At 46.5% G+C, this 14485-nt stretch overlaps 1 protein-coding gene across 1 annotated transcript; it reads left to right on the forward strand.

The window, feature by feature from the left end:
- Window positions 1-11206: 11206 nt before the first annotated feature.
- Window positions 11207-14252, forward strand: CHST2 (carbohydrate sulfotransferase 2). Its single transcript, XM_075158326.1, has one exon. The coding sequence runs from the start codon at window positions 11303-11305 to the stop codon at window positions 12596-12598; it is 1296 nt and encodes a 431-aa protein (XP_075014427.1). The 5' UTR covers window positions 11207-11302; the 3' UTR covers window positions 12599-14252.
- The last annotated feature ends 233 nt before the right edge of the window (window positions 14253-14485 follow it).

Consider the following 14485-nt stretch of genomic DNA (forward strand, 5'->3'; position numbering starts at 1 on the left):
CTTCCTTTGACTTCTCTGCACACCAGCTGCATATACCTTTTGTAATACTATTTGAGGAAGAGTTGGTTTCTGAAAGTCAATGTCAGGTTATTACTCGGGCACTAAGCGCCGTGCATGTGTTCTCCCCCCGCCTCCCCTTGGAGGTTTTGAAGTGTAAGAATAAACCACTTATGAACAAGGGTAACAAATTATGTTTTCCAAAGCATATATTTAGAATCGCAACTATTGCTAACGTGAGTTCATCTGTTCCAGTCACACCAAATGTACTCCTGCTTTCTGCATTTACAAATCACCTTCTGTACCAACATAGCAGCTCTACCTAAGCACACGTGAACCCTTTAAAGTTGCTGGATTTTTCTATTCATTGTGTTTTTCTGCATGTAAAACTACTCCCATGCTTTTTCAGTTACAAACTTAGGATTATCCCCACCATTGGGATAGCTTTCAAACTTGTACTGGTTTTATTTAATAAATTTCTGAGGCAGATTTTATAGCTGAAACTGTGTGAAAATTGTCGGACTTCCAATCTGGCATGAGTACTGCCTGAGACATCTAAGTTATGGAGCACTAAAATGGGAAATCCAGTTTTATCCTTAGGAGGTTCCTGGGGATCAGCCAGTGTCTGAGGCGTGTTCTTGGCATGTTGAAAAGAAAATAGTGCTGTCTCTGAACTGTGCCTGTAAGAGGAAGGTGTCTTGAAGGAGTTTGTGTAACGTGACATAAAAACTAGAATCTTGTGATGAGAAAAGCAAGATCGGCCAAAAATGGCACATCTGTTCTCAGCATCTTTGATGACTTCAGGCAGCTTGCTTGTGGGTTTTTCCTCCACATGCATTTACAGTCCTTTGGTGGAATTAATGCATTTAAAAATGAAAATGAGAAGCGTTGTTGTATTTCTGCAGATGGATTAAGGTCTGAACTTTGTATCTAGATTTAGATTGCTGGCTTGCTTTGCTTTCATATAGCCGCTTGAGGAATTGGGGGTGAGATGTTTCTCAACTGTTGGGGTCTACACTCAATACTTACATAAGTACACATATATTTGGCTGCATTAAGGTAAAGATAGTTTTGAAGGATGTTTGAATTGCTGCCTTTTTAGTAAAGATTAGTCTACTTTCTATGCATTTTCTTTGTTTAAAAACCTAGATTTTGGGGCACTTACGAAGGTCCAACAAGAGAAGTGAATTATCTACAGCTGAAGACAGCAGCAGTGGAATAATCTAGATGAGAATTTTACAGTTCTCTTATTTGAAAATCAACTGTTTGGTATCATGAGAGCTATCAAATTACAAACTTGATACTAGCAGTCAAATCCTGAAAATTTTCTCAGTTTACTTTTCTGAATAAGGCTTGGTTGAGTTCATAAACTTACATTTTATCAAAACAGCTCATAGTAGTATTTGAAAATTTCTTCTTGTTCTCATTGCTGCATGAGCTACTGCAAGACTTTCGGTATACCGCTGCTGTAACTGCTGCTCCTCAGTATGTAAGCTGCTCTTGTAAGAATCATAATTAAAATGCCAATTTAATTTTGTCCATATGTATTTTTCCCATGTAGGATGCAGAAGTCTTAAACAATTGCATGCTATTTTTTTCTCCACCTGCTTCTGTCAGCCCAGTCGGTTTTCATGGGTAAGCTTGTTCCATTTGTCACTTCTGATGTCTAATCTTGTGCAGGGATGTTCTACTGTGTAACTCTGTCATAAGCTGGAAAGTTTTCTGTTTGTGGTTATTTAAAGAGGAAATGGTAGTTTCACATGAACTTTTTTGTCTTACTTGCTTTTGGTTTTGTATTCTATGCAGAAAATTTTCCAAATGACATGGCGACAATAAAATTGTCAGTTTGCCGATATCCAGAAATGGTTTTATTTTTAACCTGGAAAAGAGCGGTGTTCGTGCGTGTTACGCTAAGGGCAGTTTCTTGGCCTCGCCAGCTCTTCTGCTGGTAGATGCTGATGCCTGTGATGTGGAACTGTAATTGCTGCTGCTGTTCTACTGTCAACAGTGACCTCTTTGCTTCTCAGAAACTCATTAACGAGGCATGGGCTGCTTGCTGTGTAGTTGCTCATATAATCCTCTCTTGAACAAAGAAAACCTCCCGCTTGGAACTGCTGCTCAGATATTGAGACAATGAGCAGCTTTTCAATAGCTAAAATCGTTTGTCAGGCGAGGGGAACGGAGCCCATGTCATGCCATAGCGTGAGGTTGTGCATTATGGCTGGGCCAGGGTCGCAGCTTGTTGCTGCTGTGGGGCGCAGGTCCTGTTCCTGCCTTCCCTGTGCCTCCTGTTCTCCTACTTTTCTGCCCTCTCTGCTGCCTTTTGTGCTCAGTGAGTAGCCAGTTCAATTCATTAAGGGAAAACACTTTTTTTTGTGTGTTTGTTTTCACTTGGTTGACTTTCTGCTGGCTTAGTGAGTTGAACAGCTCAGTGCAGGGAACAGGGGCAGACGGAGCAGGATGGTCCTCATTTTTGGTAACAGTTCACTTGTAACATGCAGTTTTCATTTGGAGCATGTGTTTTGGTAAGATGGGCTGAATCGATGCCGCACTCTGCATCCTGCTCCCTTCCACTCTGGTCACATACTCCTGCTGCTTTCCCACCACCAGCTCTAGCACTTGTTTAATCATTTTCCTTGAGGAAAGGTAGGATGAGCACAGGGTAGGCAGGTTTATGTGATGAGGTGCGTGGGAGGAAGGAAATGCAGAACTGGGACCATCTCTTTTAGCAGCAGTGAGCTGTTACTGGCTGTGCCTCTCTCCGTCTCCCCTTTTCTCCAATGATGCTTGAACCCATCAGTCAAATCTGAGAGGAGCAAATGCCTCCAAAATAATTTAGTTTCTGCAAGATCTGTGAAAGACCAAAAAGGGGAAAGAGACCTCCAATGCCCCCATAAGATGGGAAAGGCTGGAATATGAACTCTTGATGTTGTTAGAGCCCAGAGCATTCATTTGGGAGAGATTACAAGTCCCAGTTACTAACAATCTTCGCTTGGAGCTTACAGTCAAGAAACATGGTATGTTGTGATATCCCTGGACCTAGTTGCTCTATTTTTATTTTTACTTTTGTGTGGACTGGAAAATTCCCTGTAGCTGCTTGCCTTAAATACAGACCATCTTCAAGACCTTGTTAAGAAGTTGCCTGCAAGCGTTTCCTGATTCTGGTTCTTGGGCTTCTGAGGCTGGACCTAGGTCTGAGGCTTCGGTCATTAGAACTTGTGTATGGTAAGTGTGCCTGTAGAAAGGTCAGCATGGAAGAAGGGTAAGCATAAGGTCTATGTAATAGGTCTCAGAAATCTTTCATGAAAGGATTTAACCTAGCAGAATAGGTAAATTCTGTATGACAGACTGTTCTGGGTATAAAATTTAGCTGGCGTGGGAAGAGGAGGGTGGAATTCATGCATGCAATTTGGATTTGTGAAAGATGGATCAGGGAATTAGCCTGTGCTTGGGATTCAACTTACAGGATCATTACCAGCAATCAAGATCATCACCAAAGTCATCATTGGAGGTGGAAACCAGTTTTCATCTTTTTAGCCATGCTAAAAAGGTACACCTTTGAGGTTTCAGGAATGATTTAGCCAGATGTTTTCACCTGCTTAATACTGTGAGGGCTAACACCGCACTGTTGCAAACATGGAAGCTTAGAGACTGGAGATGAACCTTCCGAACATATTACGATATAGAGATTTTCATTACAGCTGATACTGGTCATTTTCATCATAAAATCTGCATCTCTTGGGTTGCTGGTGACTTATTTTTTCCTGGCATTTTAGTTTATCTTCCCTGCACTATGGAAAAGAACTGTCTGCTGATTAACTGAATGAAGAATATTGCCTTGGGCAAACTCTGGAAAAGAATTGGCTATAAAATTGAAAACATGGGATTCAATTCTGGCCATTGTGTGAATTGAGACGCTGTGGATTCTCATCCTCTGTTTTTACAGAGGGTAACTATACTAGGTAATTAAAAAAAGAGAAAAGTTTACAATAAAGTCTGATTTCTAGGCAGTTAAGTTTCACCGGGGGGGGGTGGGTGCTTATCTTTTACCTACAGGTGCCAGCCTGTAGGAAGTCCTCACTGTGATATGGAGTAGAAATTTGATAATGTTACAGATAAAGTGTCCCTTGTTCTCAAATCCTGAAGATTTTCAAGAGTTAACAGTGAATGCTTTATGTTACTTACTGAGTTTTCAGGAGATGCAATGAATTAGTTTCAAGATCTTTCCTGGCCAGTCATTTACAGCCTGTTGCATGTTAGTTATGTGAGAAACACCGAGTTCTCACTCTCTTTTGTCCCGAGCTCTTTATTTGAATTTTAAGACAAGGACTGGGGACCCTTTCCCCTAGGATTTAAATTTGTCCAGTCTGTAGTCTAATGAGGACCAGCTATTTTGCTCCATCATCTGAATGCTTAGATCCAAGGGAACGTTGTTGTGTGGCTTCTGCTGCCTGCTGGCCTCGGGGAGGCAAGAGGCGGGTGAGGTCCCCAGCACCCTGCAGCGCAGCAGGAGGTGTGGGGTGACACCCTGCGTGGCACCGGTGCCTGGGCAGAGCACCCCGGTACGGGGATGCTAACGAGGGGGAGAGGTGCACTGACCAGCTGAGGAGATTTAGGGGTTCCTGGGCACTGCAAACCGTGGGAGTGGAGGATTTAAGACATTAATTAACCCAGGTTCATGGTTTTGGTTGTAGGGAGTTTAGAGATATTCTAATGGCTGTGGCTGAGGTAGCTCTTGCGTGTGACCTGCCAAAGGTTTTGGAACTTCTTGATGTTGCCTGATGTTTCAGTACGTTGCCTGTTGTTTTAAAGTACGCAGTTGTAAAAATAGAATCTCTTAATTTCCTTTAGAACATAAAACAGTTACACAACAGCTGAGAAAAGATTTCTAATTTTAATAAAAGTCAAACAGAGACTTAACTACACCGCAATGTCCTCAGGACATTCATAAAGTTCTGGAATTCCTTCAGCTGCACAAACAGGAATTTATAAATATTTATTGAAAGTAACTTCATTGAAAATGTCACCTGTGCAACTGGAGGTGAACATAAAGGAGAAACGGGGGCAGAGGAACAGCTTGCTACAGATAGGTTGTCCACGTCGCTATCTATTTCTGGTTTAGGACTAGCTGGTTTAATTTCTGTCCATGCCGGCTGCTTCTGCAGCACAACTTCTGCATGCACAGCTCAGAAGGAACATCCAAGAGAAAATGAGTACTTCAGAAGGCAGACTGTTGCACCCATCACTTAATCGAATGTTTGCTGAAGACTTCAGCATTATTGGAAATAAGTGTGTTTCAAGGGAAATCAGCTGCTACTACTGCATGAGACTTTGAATAAGCTGTTAGAAGTTATGCACAGTATTAAAAGGAAGCGTGCCAAATATAAGCATCTCTAATTTCAAAGGCTGTTGTGCAGTTTTTTTCTCACCCGTTTCTAGTGGTGATGCTAAAATATAGTCTTAAACAAATTCAAGTTTGGGCAGCTACTCAATTTTGTATAAATTTTGTTCACATTTTGTGATCTGTAACTTGTGCTTTAGTTTTAAGAATCTCACTTTTGAGCAGTGTTTGAGGAATTTGGCGTCTATCTTTATCCTGAATAGATTAGGCTAGATATGGGAGTTTTTAATCAACACCCAGAACTTATCACACACTAGGTGTATAACAGCATAAACCTCCATCTTTCATCCACAAATAATTTGTTTTGAAAGATAAAGTCTTGCTGAAGCTTGACTTCAGGAAAAACTTCTTCACCTTATGCCCACTCCATCCTTGTGAACATGAGAAAGGCAAGCCTTAAAGCATAAAAAAATCAAGTCAGGAAGGGCTCCAGTAAGGATCAAATCTTTCACAGCCCCATCACTTAAATGAAGAGATGTTAGTGGGAGAATCTCGGAGAATTCTGGCTGGGGCGGTATCACTTTGGGGGGAGGAGAAGTCATTCAGCTAGTCAGGATTTGGGTTGTCTAAATATTACATGTAAAAATAATAAATTTAATTACCAAATATAAAATATTAAACTGTAACATAAAGTATTTAATCATTAAATGCAAAAAATGAGTGGGTTATTTTTTTCCTCGTAGTTTTAATTGGGGAGTTTTCATCACAGTTACTTACCCCTCACTTTATAGATTGCTCACTGCAGAGTTTGACATAAATACAGCCACCTTATTTGTATCTGAGGGATGACTGGGTTGCAGTGTGTAACTACCTGCACAGGAAAAGATGCATTTTTTTTCTGCTCCATCCAAGCAAACAAGATGTAATGTTTAAAAAGTGAAGCTGGCCTAGAAATAAGTGTTGGGGTTTTTAAATTTTATTTTTTGGGTTTTTAAAATATTTTGGGGCTTTATTTTTAAATTTTTTTTTTTTAATGGTGAATGTTCCTTACTGAGGAAAGGACAGTTTTATTATTTGACATGAGTGATCTAGTATACTGAAACTGATGAGCCTAAATTAGACTGGCATGAAGTAACATAGAGGGTGGAAAATGTACGCTGAAGTATCTGAACAAATTTGTGAAGTATCTGTTCAGCTGCGGAATGTTCCTCTTTCACACACTTACTGTGGCGCTTACCACTTAAGTTTTTATTCTATTGGTTTTGCACATAGGCAAGACCATAAGACCATGCAGAACCTGACCTGCCTGCTGAGATACCCTCTACCCACGCTCCAAACTAGGTTCGAGAGACTAAGCAAAACACTTTACCCTAGAAATTATTTGAAAAGACATAAAATAACTCTTTCACTATGGTGCTGATTTTAATTCAGTTTTCAATTGGCTACAGTAGTATTTAAGCCCATGATTAAAATCAAGCAAATACTTAAGTATTTCACTGAATTGGGGCTCTATTTCCTGGTAGTTTTTTAAGTCTTGGGGCAGGTGTAAAAATCAAGGAGGTAGCTCTGCAAGTGGGATAAGTTATCAGGTGTGGTGAGGATGTGGTGAGGATCTTGTCCCTGGGCTCGTTGTTACAAAACCCTGCCCCATCACTTTGTTTTCTATTTTTTTATCTATGATAGTCTGCCTATCTTTTTTTTACTTCAGTGCAAAACCCAAGAGAAGTTCTTAACTGCCAGCTACCTGGCGATGATTTTTGTTAGCACTTGGAAATAGACGATTGATTCATTGGTACAATACCTGTACACTTTTACAAATCTGTCTTTTAAACGTGTGTGTGTGTGAACTTTTCAGCTACTTGTGGGAATTAAAATTACTGTTACAGTCCATTGCTCTGGTTGCGCACACTGCCGTGCCTTACCAAATAGCTGATACCTGCCAGCCTGCAGCACAGCCAAGAACTCACCGTTACAGCTCGTGATGACTGCTGCCACTTGCCTGCCTGCAATCTTACTCTTGAAGACCAGCAAATACTTTAAATCCCAGACTGCAGAAGAAAAAGAAAAATTCAGAATCCCCTTAAGGAGAGTGCTTTGTATACAATGACCATGGCCCAAAACTGTGCCTCAGCTTCATCAACAGATCTGCAGAGTGAGTGGTCTGGTTTTTTGCTGTCTATGTTTGTAATACTTTGCATTAGATGTGTAGATGATTTTAAAAAACCGTCAAACAAACTTGGTGTGAATTGAAAGTTGGCTGCTTAAATCTTTTCTACATAAACTTATTAAATATTCATTAATATTGAGTTGCTTAAAGTGATAACTTGACTACCAGGTCTGAAACTTGTACTGGGAGGATCGAATATTGCAGCTGCACTGAACCTGATTGAGTTGGGTTCTGCATGGGTGCTTGAGTCCACCTGCACAGAATAAATACATATATAACTCCAGTTTTGAAAAATAAGATTCCGTTTTGCAGCATGTAGGTCAAATTAAAAGCTGCTCGGACCCATGTTTTCCTAGGTAGAGGTGGAGCAGTATAATGAAGGCAGTGTTACTGTCAGTGCTCATACACTCACCAATTCAGAGAGATGTAGCTGCTGTGTAACAGCAGGGTATGTGCAGAATCCAATTACAGCTTTTAATGTTTGGGTTTACTGATTAGTTTTGCCATTTCAGATGTTATACTTGCAGTTCATGTTTGCTTATCTTTATTTGTTACTTGCTAAATTTTAAATTGTGTAAGAATTGGAAATGGCTTTGTAGGTTTTTTTACAAAATTTCATACCTGTCTTCAACCAAGTGAAATGGAAAGAAGGGATTAATTTGAACTTCATGGTATTTTAATGATTTTTCACTGCTATGAATTGTTTTTTCTCCCTGTAGTCTCTGTCCTTTATTGCATTAGTGCTGCAGTACAATATTGGCAGGGGATACTGTTTTATGAACTACGGTGTCTCAGTACTGCTGTTATTCATCATTTAATACAGCCTAATTGATGCTATTACAGACCATTCCAAAATGAAAAATAAACATTTCTGCTTTAGCTAGGTGAAGGTCATTTCATCTTTAGCGAGTATGGAAAGCCAAATAAATATTTGATCCGTATCTTTATAAAAGGAATATAAGCAGACGCCCTTTTGTATGTGCAGAACTCAAGGATTAGGACTAAAGAATAAAATTACTGCAAGAGTTTCATGCTGCAAGGTGCGTCAGAGGTATATCCTTTTTCATTATATACTAGGTTTCAAAAGTTACAAGTCAGTTGCTTTAAGCTCATTGGGTTTAAACTTTGCATTTATTTTGGCAACTAGATACAAATTGTTTTTGCAGGATGTGGGTTTAAATGCTCCTTCTGGAGTGCTGTAGGTAAAAAATGGCTTACCCTTTCCCCTCACTGTTTGATGGAATATGGACTTTTCTCAAATATTTAGTGGTTGTTTTAATTCTACTATTAACAAGTTACTTCTATATGAAAAGTCACAGTAACATTTTAATACTGCTACCAGAGTCACTGGCAGATTGCGAAATGATTCCCCTGACTTGTCCCGTGTGGTTTGATTGCTGCACCTCACGCAAGACAGTGGGGTGTGGGTGGCAGGAATGTCTCGGACCGGGGTGCGCTCCCCGCTCCCCTCGCACTGCCACCCAGCCCTGCAAAGCTTTGCAGCTCGGAGGAGTGAGCAGGGAAGAGTGGAGCTCTCCTGTTATGGTTGTTACCCTTCACTTTGGGGCTGGAAGGGGCTTTCCGTAGAGGCAGCTTGGCTGTTAATATCTCTGTAGAAAATCTGGGAGGAGTATAGAAATCCTTTTGATAAGGGATATAAAGATTGCTTACACATTTATGTCCTTCACCCTACTGTACTGTTTTGTTCCTTTTTTTAAACAGAGTGCTACCAGACAAGGCATGCACCAGATGAATTTGTGTTTTATCCACTCTGTGAGCGTAAAAGCGTGTGCTGTAGTGTCAGATCCATGCCATTCAGAAAATAAATGTTCCAGCAAAAACTTTTGTCAGTGTCATCCATCGTGGAGGGATTGGTCTGTGTCTGAGCCAGGGGCAGCCCTCCAGCAGCTCAAACCTTCCACCTGCCCTATAGAGGTGGGCCGTATGTATCCTATGGATGATGGGAAAGGCTACGACGATGTGAGAACTGCTAGGTAAAGAAAGCAATGGAAAGAAGAGAGACACCAAATGCTTCTATAACTAATACTTGCCCCTCTGCCCGCTCTGATGTCCCTCGGGGGAAGGGGGGAACCTCTCAGAAAATGCCTTGCCATGACAGAGTCACTGGGCATTGCCCAAAGCCCAGCGGCATGGGGAAGTCTGTGGTCCCACGAGTGTGCCGGGCTCACTCAACGCTGCTCTCGGGTGCGTTCTGGGGACGTGCGCCTTCTTCAAAGCACCCGTGCTGCCTGGAGCTGCACCACTGCCTACGTTACACTTCAGGCAACGCTGTGGCTATAAAGCATAGAAGTTATGAAAAAGTCCTTCTAGTACGTGATAACCGCTCTGGGGCGGTGAGTTTCTGGGTACGCGGCCGGCCGGCTGCCGAGTCGGGTGTCCGGCGTGGGAACGCGGCTGGGGCCGGGGCCGGGCAGCCTCCGCTCTCGGCTCTCACCGAGCAAACGCGGGGCTGGGGGGGTGAGCCGTGGCCGTGGGGTGGGATCGACCCTCTCCTGGCTTGTCCCTAGCAGAAGGCTCGCCTTCGCGCCGAGTTAACCGGCGAACAGCGGCGCTGGCACCGGCTGCAGCAGCGGTGCCGGGGCAGCCCCGCCCGAGGCTGCACCCCCGCTCCGCACGCCGCTTCCTCGGCCGAGCGGTGCCAGCGCCGGGGCCGGGCGGAACCTGCAGGTTGCCAAGTGACCGGCATTTGTAGCGGCTACAAAAGTATTTTTAAGAACTGAAGGAAGATAGATTTCTGTCTGAGCTGTATCAGGAAGATCCAGTTTGGGTTTTTTTTGATATTTTCGGAGAAGTTATTAGAGAACCTTTGGGAAACCCGAGCTCCTGCAAATACCAAGTTAACGACGAGCCGGGGCTGGGACCTTACCCGTTTCAGGCCTTTTAAGGAATTTTCCCCCGTCTCGTTTTTCTGTTACCGGCGCAGCTTCGCTCTCGGAAGCGTCGCTGCTGACGGAGCCGGCGCCCCGGGGCAGGGCTGACGGGAACCCACCACGACACGGGAACAACTTTGAACAGCGCCCATCGCCCACCGGCGTTTCAGACCCGGGCGGGCCGGGGCCGGCTGCCGTAACCGCCTGGCCGTTACCGAGCGGGCCGGGGTCCCCCGAGAGCCGGGAGGGGACGGGGCGGGGGGGAGCGCTGCAGACCGATGCCGGTCGGCGGGGCTGCGGCCGGGTCAGGGACGCACCGGCCCCGGCGGGGCACTGCGGCGAGCGCGGGACGGCGGCGAGAGTGACGGCGGCGGCCGCCAATGGGGGGCGCGGGGCGGGGCGCCGCCATTTCGGGCCGCACCTCCGCGACCGCCCGCCGGCGGTTCCGTGCGCGGCGGCGGCGGCGGGGGCTCTCCCCGCTGCGGCGCGGCGCGGCGCGGGGCGGGGCGGGGACGCCGTGCGCGGTGGCGGCGCGGCGCAGCGCAGCGCAGGGGCCTGCCCGCCCTTCCCGCCCGCCGCCCCTTGCCTCCGCCCCCGCGGCCGCGCTGCGGGGCGGAGCGGAGCGCGGCGCCGCCTCGCCCCGGCGGCCGCCGTGAGCTGAGCTGCGGCGGCGCCCGCGGCCGCTGGGCGATGGCGGCGCGGAAGAAGCGCGGGTGGCCGCGCGGCTGCTAAGTAGGGCAGCGGCGGGGCGGGGGCGGCGGCGGGGCCGTCGCGGCGGCTGCGCCATGCGGGCCAGGCGCGGGGGGCCGGCCGGGAGACGGCGCCGGGGGCGGCGCGCCCTGCTGCCCGCCGCGGGCCACGGGGCGCCGGGGCGCTGAGCAACAGTTGGCCCCGCCGCCGCCCAGCATGAAAGTGTGCCGGCGGAAGGCGCTGGCGCTGTGCCTGGGCTACGCGCTCCTGCTGCTCCTCGCCGCCCTCAACCTGCTGGAGTACAAGTGGCGGCGGGAGCCGCGGCGCTGCGGGGAGCCCCCCGCCGCCCCCCGCCACCGCCCCCCGCCGCCGCCCCCGCCGCCGCCGGCCGGGAGCCGCGGTCCGGCGGGCGCCCGGCGGCAGCTGGTCTATGTCTTCACCACCTGGCGCTCGGGGTCGTCCTTCTTCGGGGAGCTCTTCAACCAGAACCCCGAGGTCTTCTTCCTCTACGAGCCGGTGTGGCACGTCTGGCAGAAGCTGTACCCCGGGGACGCCGTCTCGCTGCAAGGGGCGGCCCGCGACATGCTGAGCTCCCTGTACCGCTGCGACCTCTCCGTCTTCCAGCTCTACAGCACGGCGGGCGCCGGCAAGAACCTCACCACGCTGGGCATCTTCGGGGCGGCCACTAACAAGGTCATCTGCTCCTCGCCGCTCTGCCCGGCCTACCGCAAGGAGGTGGTGGGCATGGTGGACGACCGGGTGTGCAAGAAGTGCCCCCCACAGCGCCTCAGCCGCTTCCAGGAGGAGTGCCACAAGTATCGCACGCTGGTCATCAAGGGCGTCCGCGTTTTCGACCTGGCCGTCCTCGCCCCGCTCATGCGGGACCCAACCCTGGACCTCAAAGTCATCCACCTGGTGCGGGACCCCCGGGCCGTCGCCAGCTCCCGCATCAAGTCCCGGCATGGCCTCATCCGGGAGAGCCTGCAGGTGGTGAGGAGCAGGGACCCCCGCATCCATCGCATGCCCTTCCTTGATGCTGGCCACAAGCTGGGTGGAAAGAAGGAGGGGGGGGGTGGCTCGGACTACCATGCCCTGGGTGCCATGGAGGTCATCTGCAGCAGCATGGGCAAGACCCTGCAGACCGCCCTGCACCCCCCTGACTGGCTGCAGGGCAACTACATGGCTGTGCGCTACGAGGACCTGGTGGTCGAGCCCATCAAGACCCTGCGGCAGGTGTATGGCTTCGTCAACTTGGCGGTCAGCCCAGAGATGGAGAAGTTCGCCCTCAACATGACCAGCGGTCCCGGCTACTCCTCCAAGCCCTTCGTGGTGTCGGCCAGGAACGCCACCCAAGCACTGAGCGCCTGGAGGACTGCGCTCAGCTACCAGCAGATCAAGCAGGTTGAGGAGTATTGCCACCAGCCCATGGCCCTGCTGGGCTACGAGAGGGTCGGCAGCCCCGAAGAGGTGAAGGACCTCAGCAGAACGTTGCTCAGGAAGCCGCGGCTATGACGGGGCAGTGGGCGCCCGCCAGCCGCCCTCGGGGGTCGCTGAGCCCCGCTGGGGAGAGGTGCTGCTCCGGCTGGCTTGAGTGAGTGAGGGAGGGAGCCGGGAAAAGCAGCCTGGTTTCCGATTTCCTCCAAAGACTGCTGAAGGGTAACACGCAGTAATGTGATGATTTATTTCTTTCTTTTTATTAATTTCCCCCCCCCCTTGCATTGGGTTAGATGCGATTTAAAAAAAAAAATAAATAAAGTGAGACTGAAAATATGTGTAAAGCCTCTTTCCCCTTCTCTAAAATGCCAGGCAGTGATTCTGTACCAAAATCTTGTTTATGGAGTTCTTGTGGGTTTGAAGATGGTAACAAAAACTCTTGCACAATTCCTAACACATCCTTATCTCCCTTGGTGCGGAGGGGATGCCCTTGGAAAGCATAATGCTGAAAATCAGACTTTTGTATGAAAGCAAATGTTCAGACATGATAGTAATGAAAAAAACCAATAAATGATATTCATTTTTATAATTACCTCAATTGTTTGGGAATTACAGTGTTGCTTATGTACAGCTGAAGGGGATGCTTACTTAAAATAGCAATGTGGACTTTTTTAAGTGTATGGGTGGAGGGCTGGAGTGCAACATTTGACGTGTTCAAAGATCAGGAGCTGCTCTCGCAGAAACAAGTACAGATCTCACAAATGTAGTGCAGGTTTTATGGCTATGTCAAAGCAGGTTTCTATTTAACTATTGTCTTTTTTGTTGTATTTAAAAAGTCTTTAAAGTGCCACTGTATTAATGTCCTAAGAGTTTTAAAACGTTTGCCATCACAGCAGTATTTATTTTTGTCTTGACATGTATGTCCAGGAGTCACTGTCAAATAGAAGTGGATCTACAGTGTGACAAGAAGTGCAGGATTTAAAAAGACATTTATCATACTGGAAACATTAGCATGTGTGAAAATAAAAATAAAATTATATATATTATATATATTCTATAGTGCTAACAATACAGTAAGCTATTTAAGATATTTCTTGACGTTGATTGGTAACAGGCATAACAGGGAAGCATAGAAACATGCATAAAATGATTTATTTTTCCCCTTTGTCTAAGTGTCCGAGGGTATATTTATGTACGAGGAGGGAGGGAACGTACAGCTGTGCGTTCATAGCTATAACGGAGTTTTTACAGAGTCAACCTAGCGTTTGATTTCAGAGCGCTGGTTAGATAGTCGTTTCTTGTGAATTGTCATTGCTCTACGATGGAGCCAGATGGTGGTCTGGCTCTTTCTGGGAGCTTTGCCTAAAGACTCTGTCCCATTGTTAAAACTTGATTAAAAAAATACGAGATTTTACTACTTCTGCTTTTATAATTTCCTGAAAAAGTCCTGGTTTATTAAAGGCTAAGTGGTGTGTTGCATATGAGAAGTGCAGACACCTCAAGTAATTTTTAATCTTGGCCATGTTCTCTGATGCTCTTCGAAGGCTCATTTTGGAACTTGAGTTTTTAAGCAAAAGCGGTTTTGCCGAACTGTTCTGTTAGGAGACTATGGACTTTTCTACAGGAAGTACATTTTACATTGCCTATGTGGGTGTTGTGCCTTCAGCAAATGTAAAGAATATGAGTAGGAAAAAGGAAATTGATTTGTGAAAATAAATTGATATAAACAGGATGCTGATAAGTGTGTGTGTGTATGTGTGAAAATTTTAGTGATGTGTACTATGTCTATTTCTTGTATTGGTACTTTTAAACAGGTGATAACTGGCTACTAAGCTCTTTGAGTTCCTGATGAAATTTTGGCATTAGATGTTGAACTTTGAAAAGGAAACACATTTAATAAACTAGTGAAAAGATTATTGCATAAGGTTGCCTATACACTTGCTGAATGACTACATTACGCATGTC

Source organism: Calonectris borealis, chromosome 9, assembly GCF_964195595.1.
Source record: "Calonectris borealis chromosome 9, bCalBor7.hap1.2, whole genome shotgun sequence".
Lineage (NCBI taxonomy): Eukaryota > Metazoa > Chordata > Aves > Procellariiformes > Procellariidae > Calonectris > Calonectris borealis.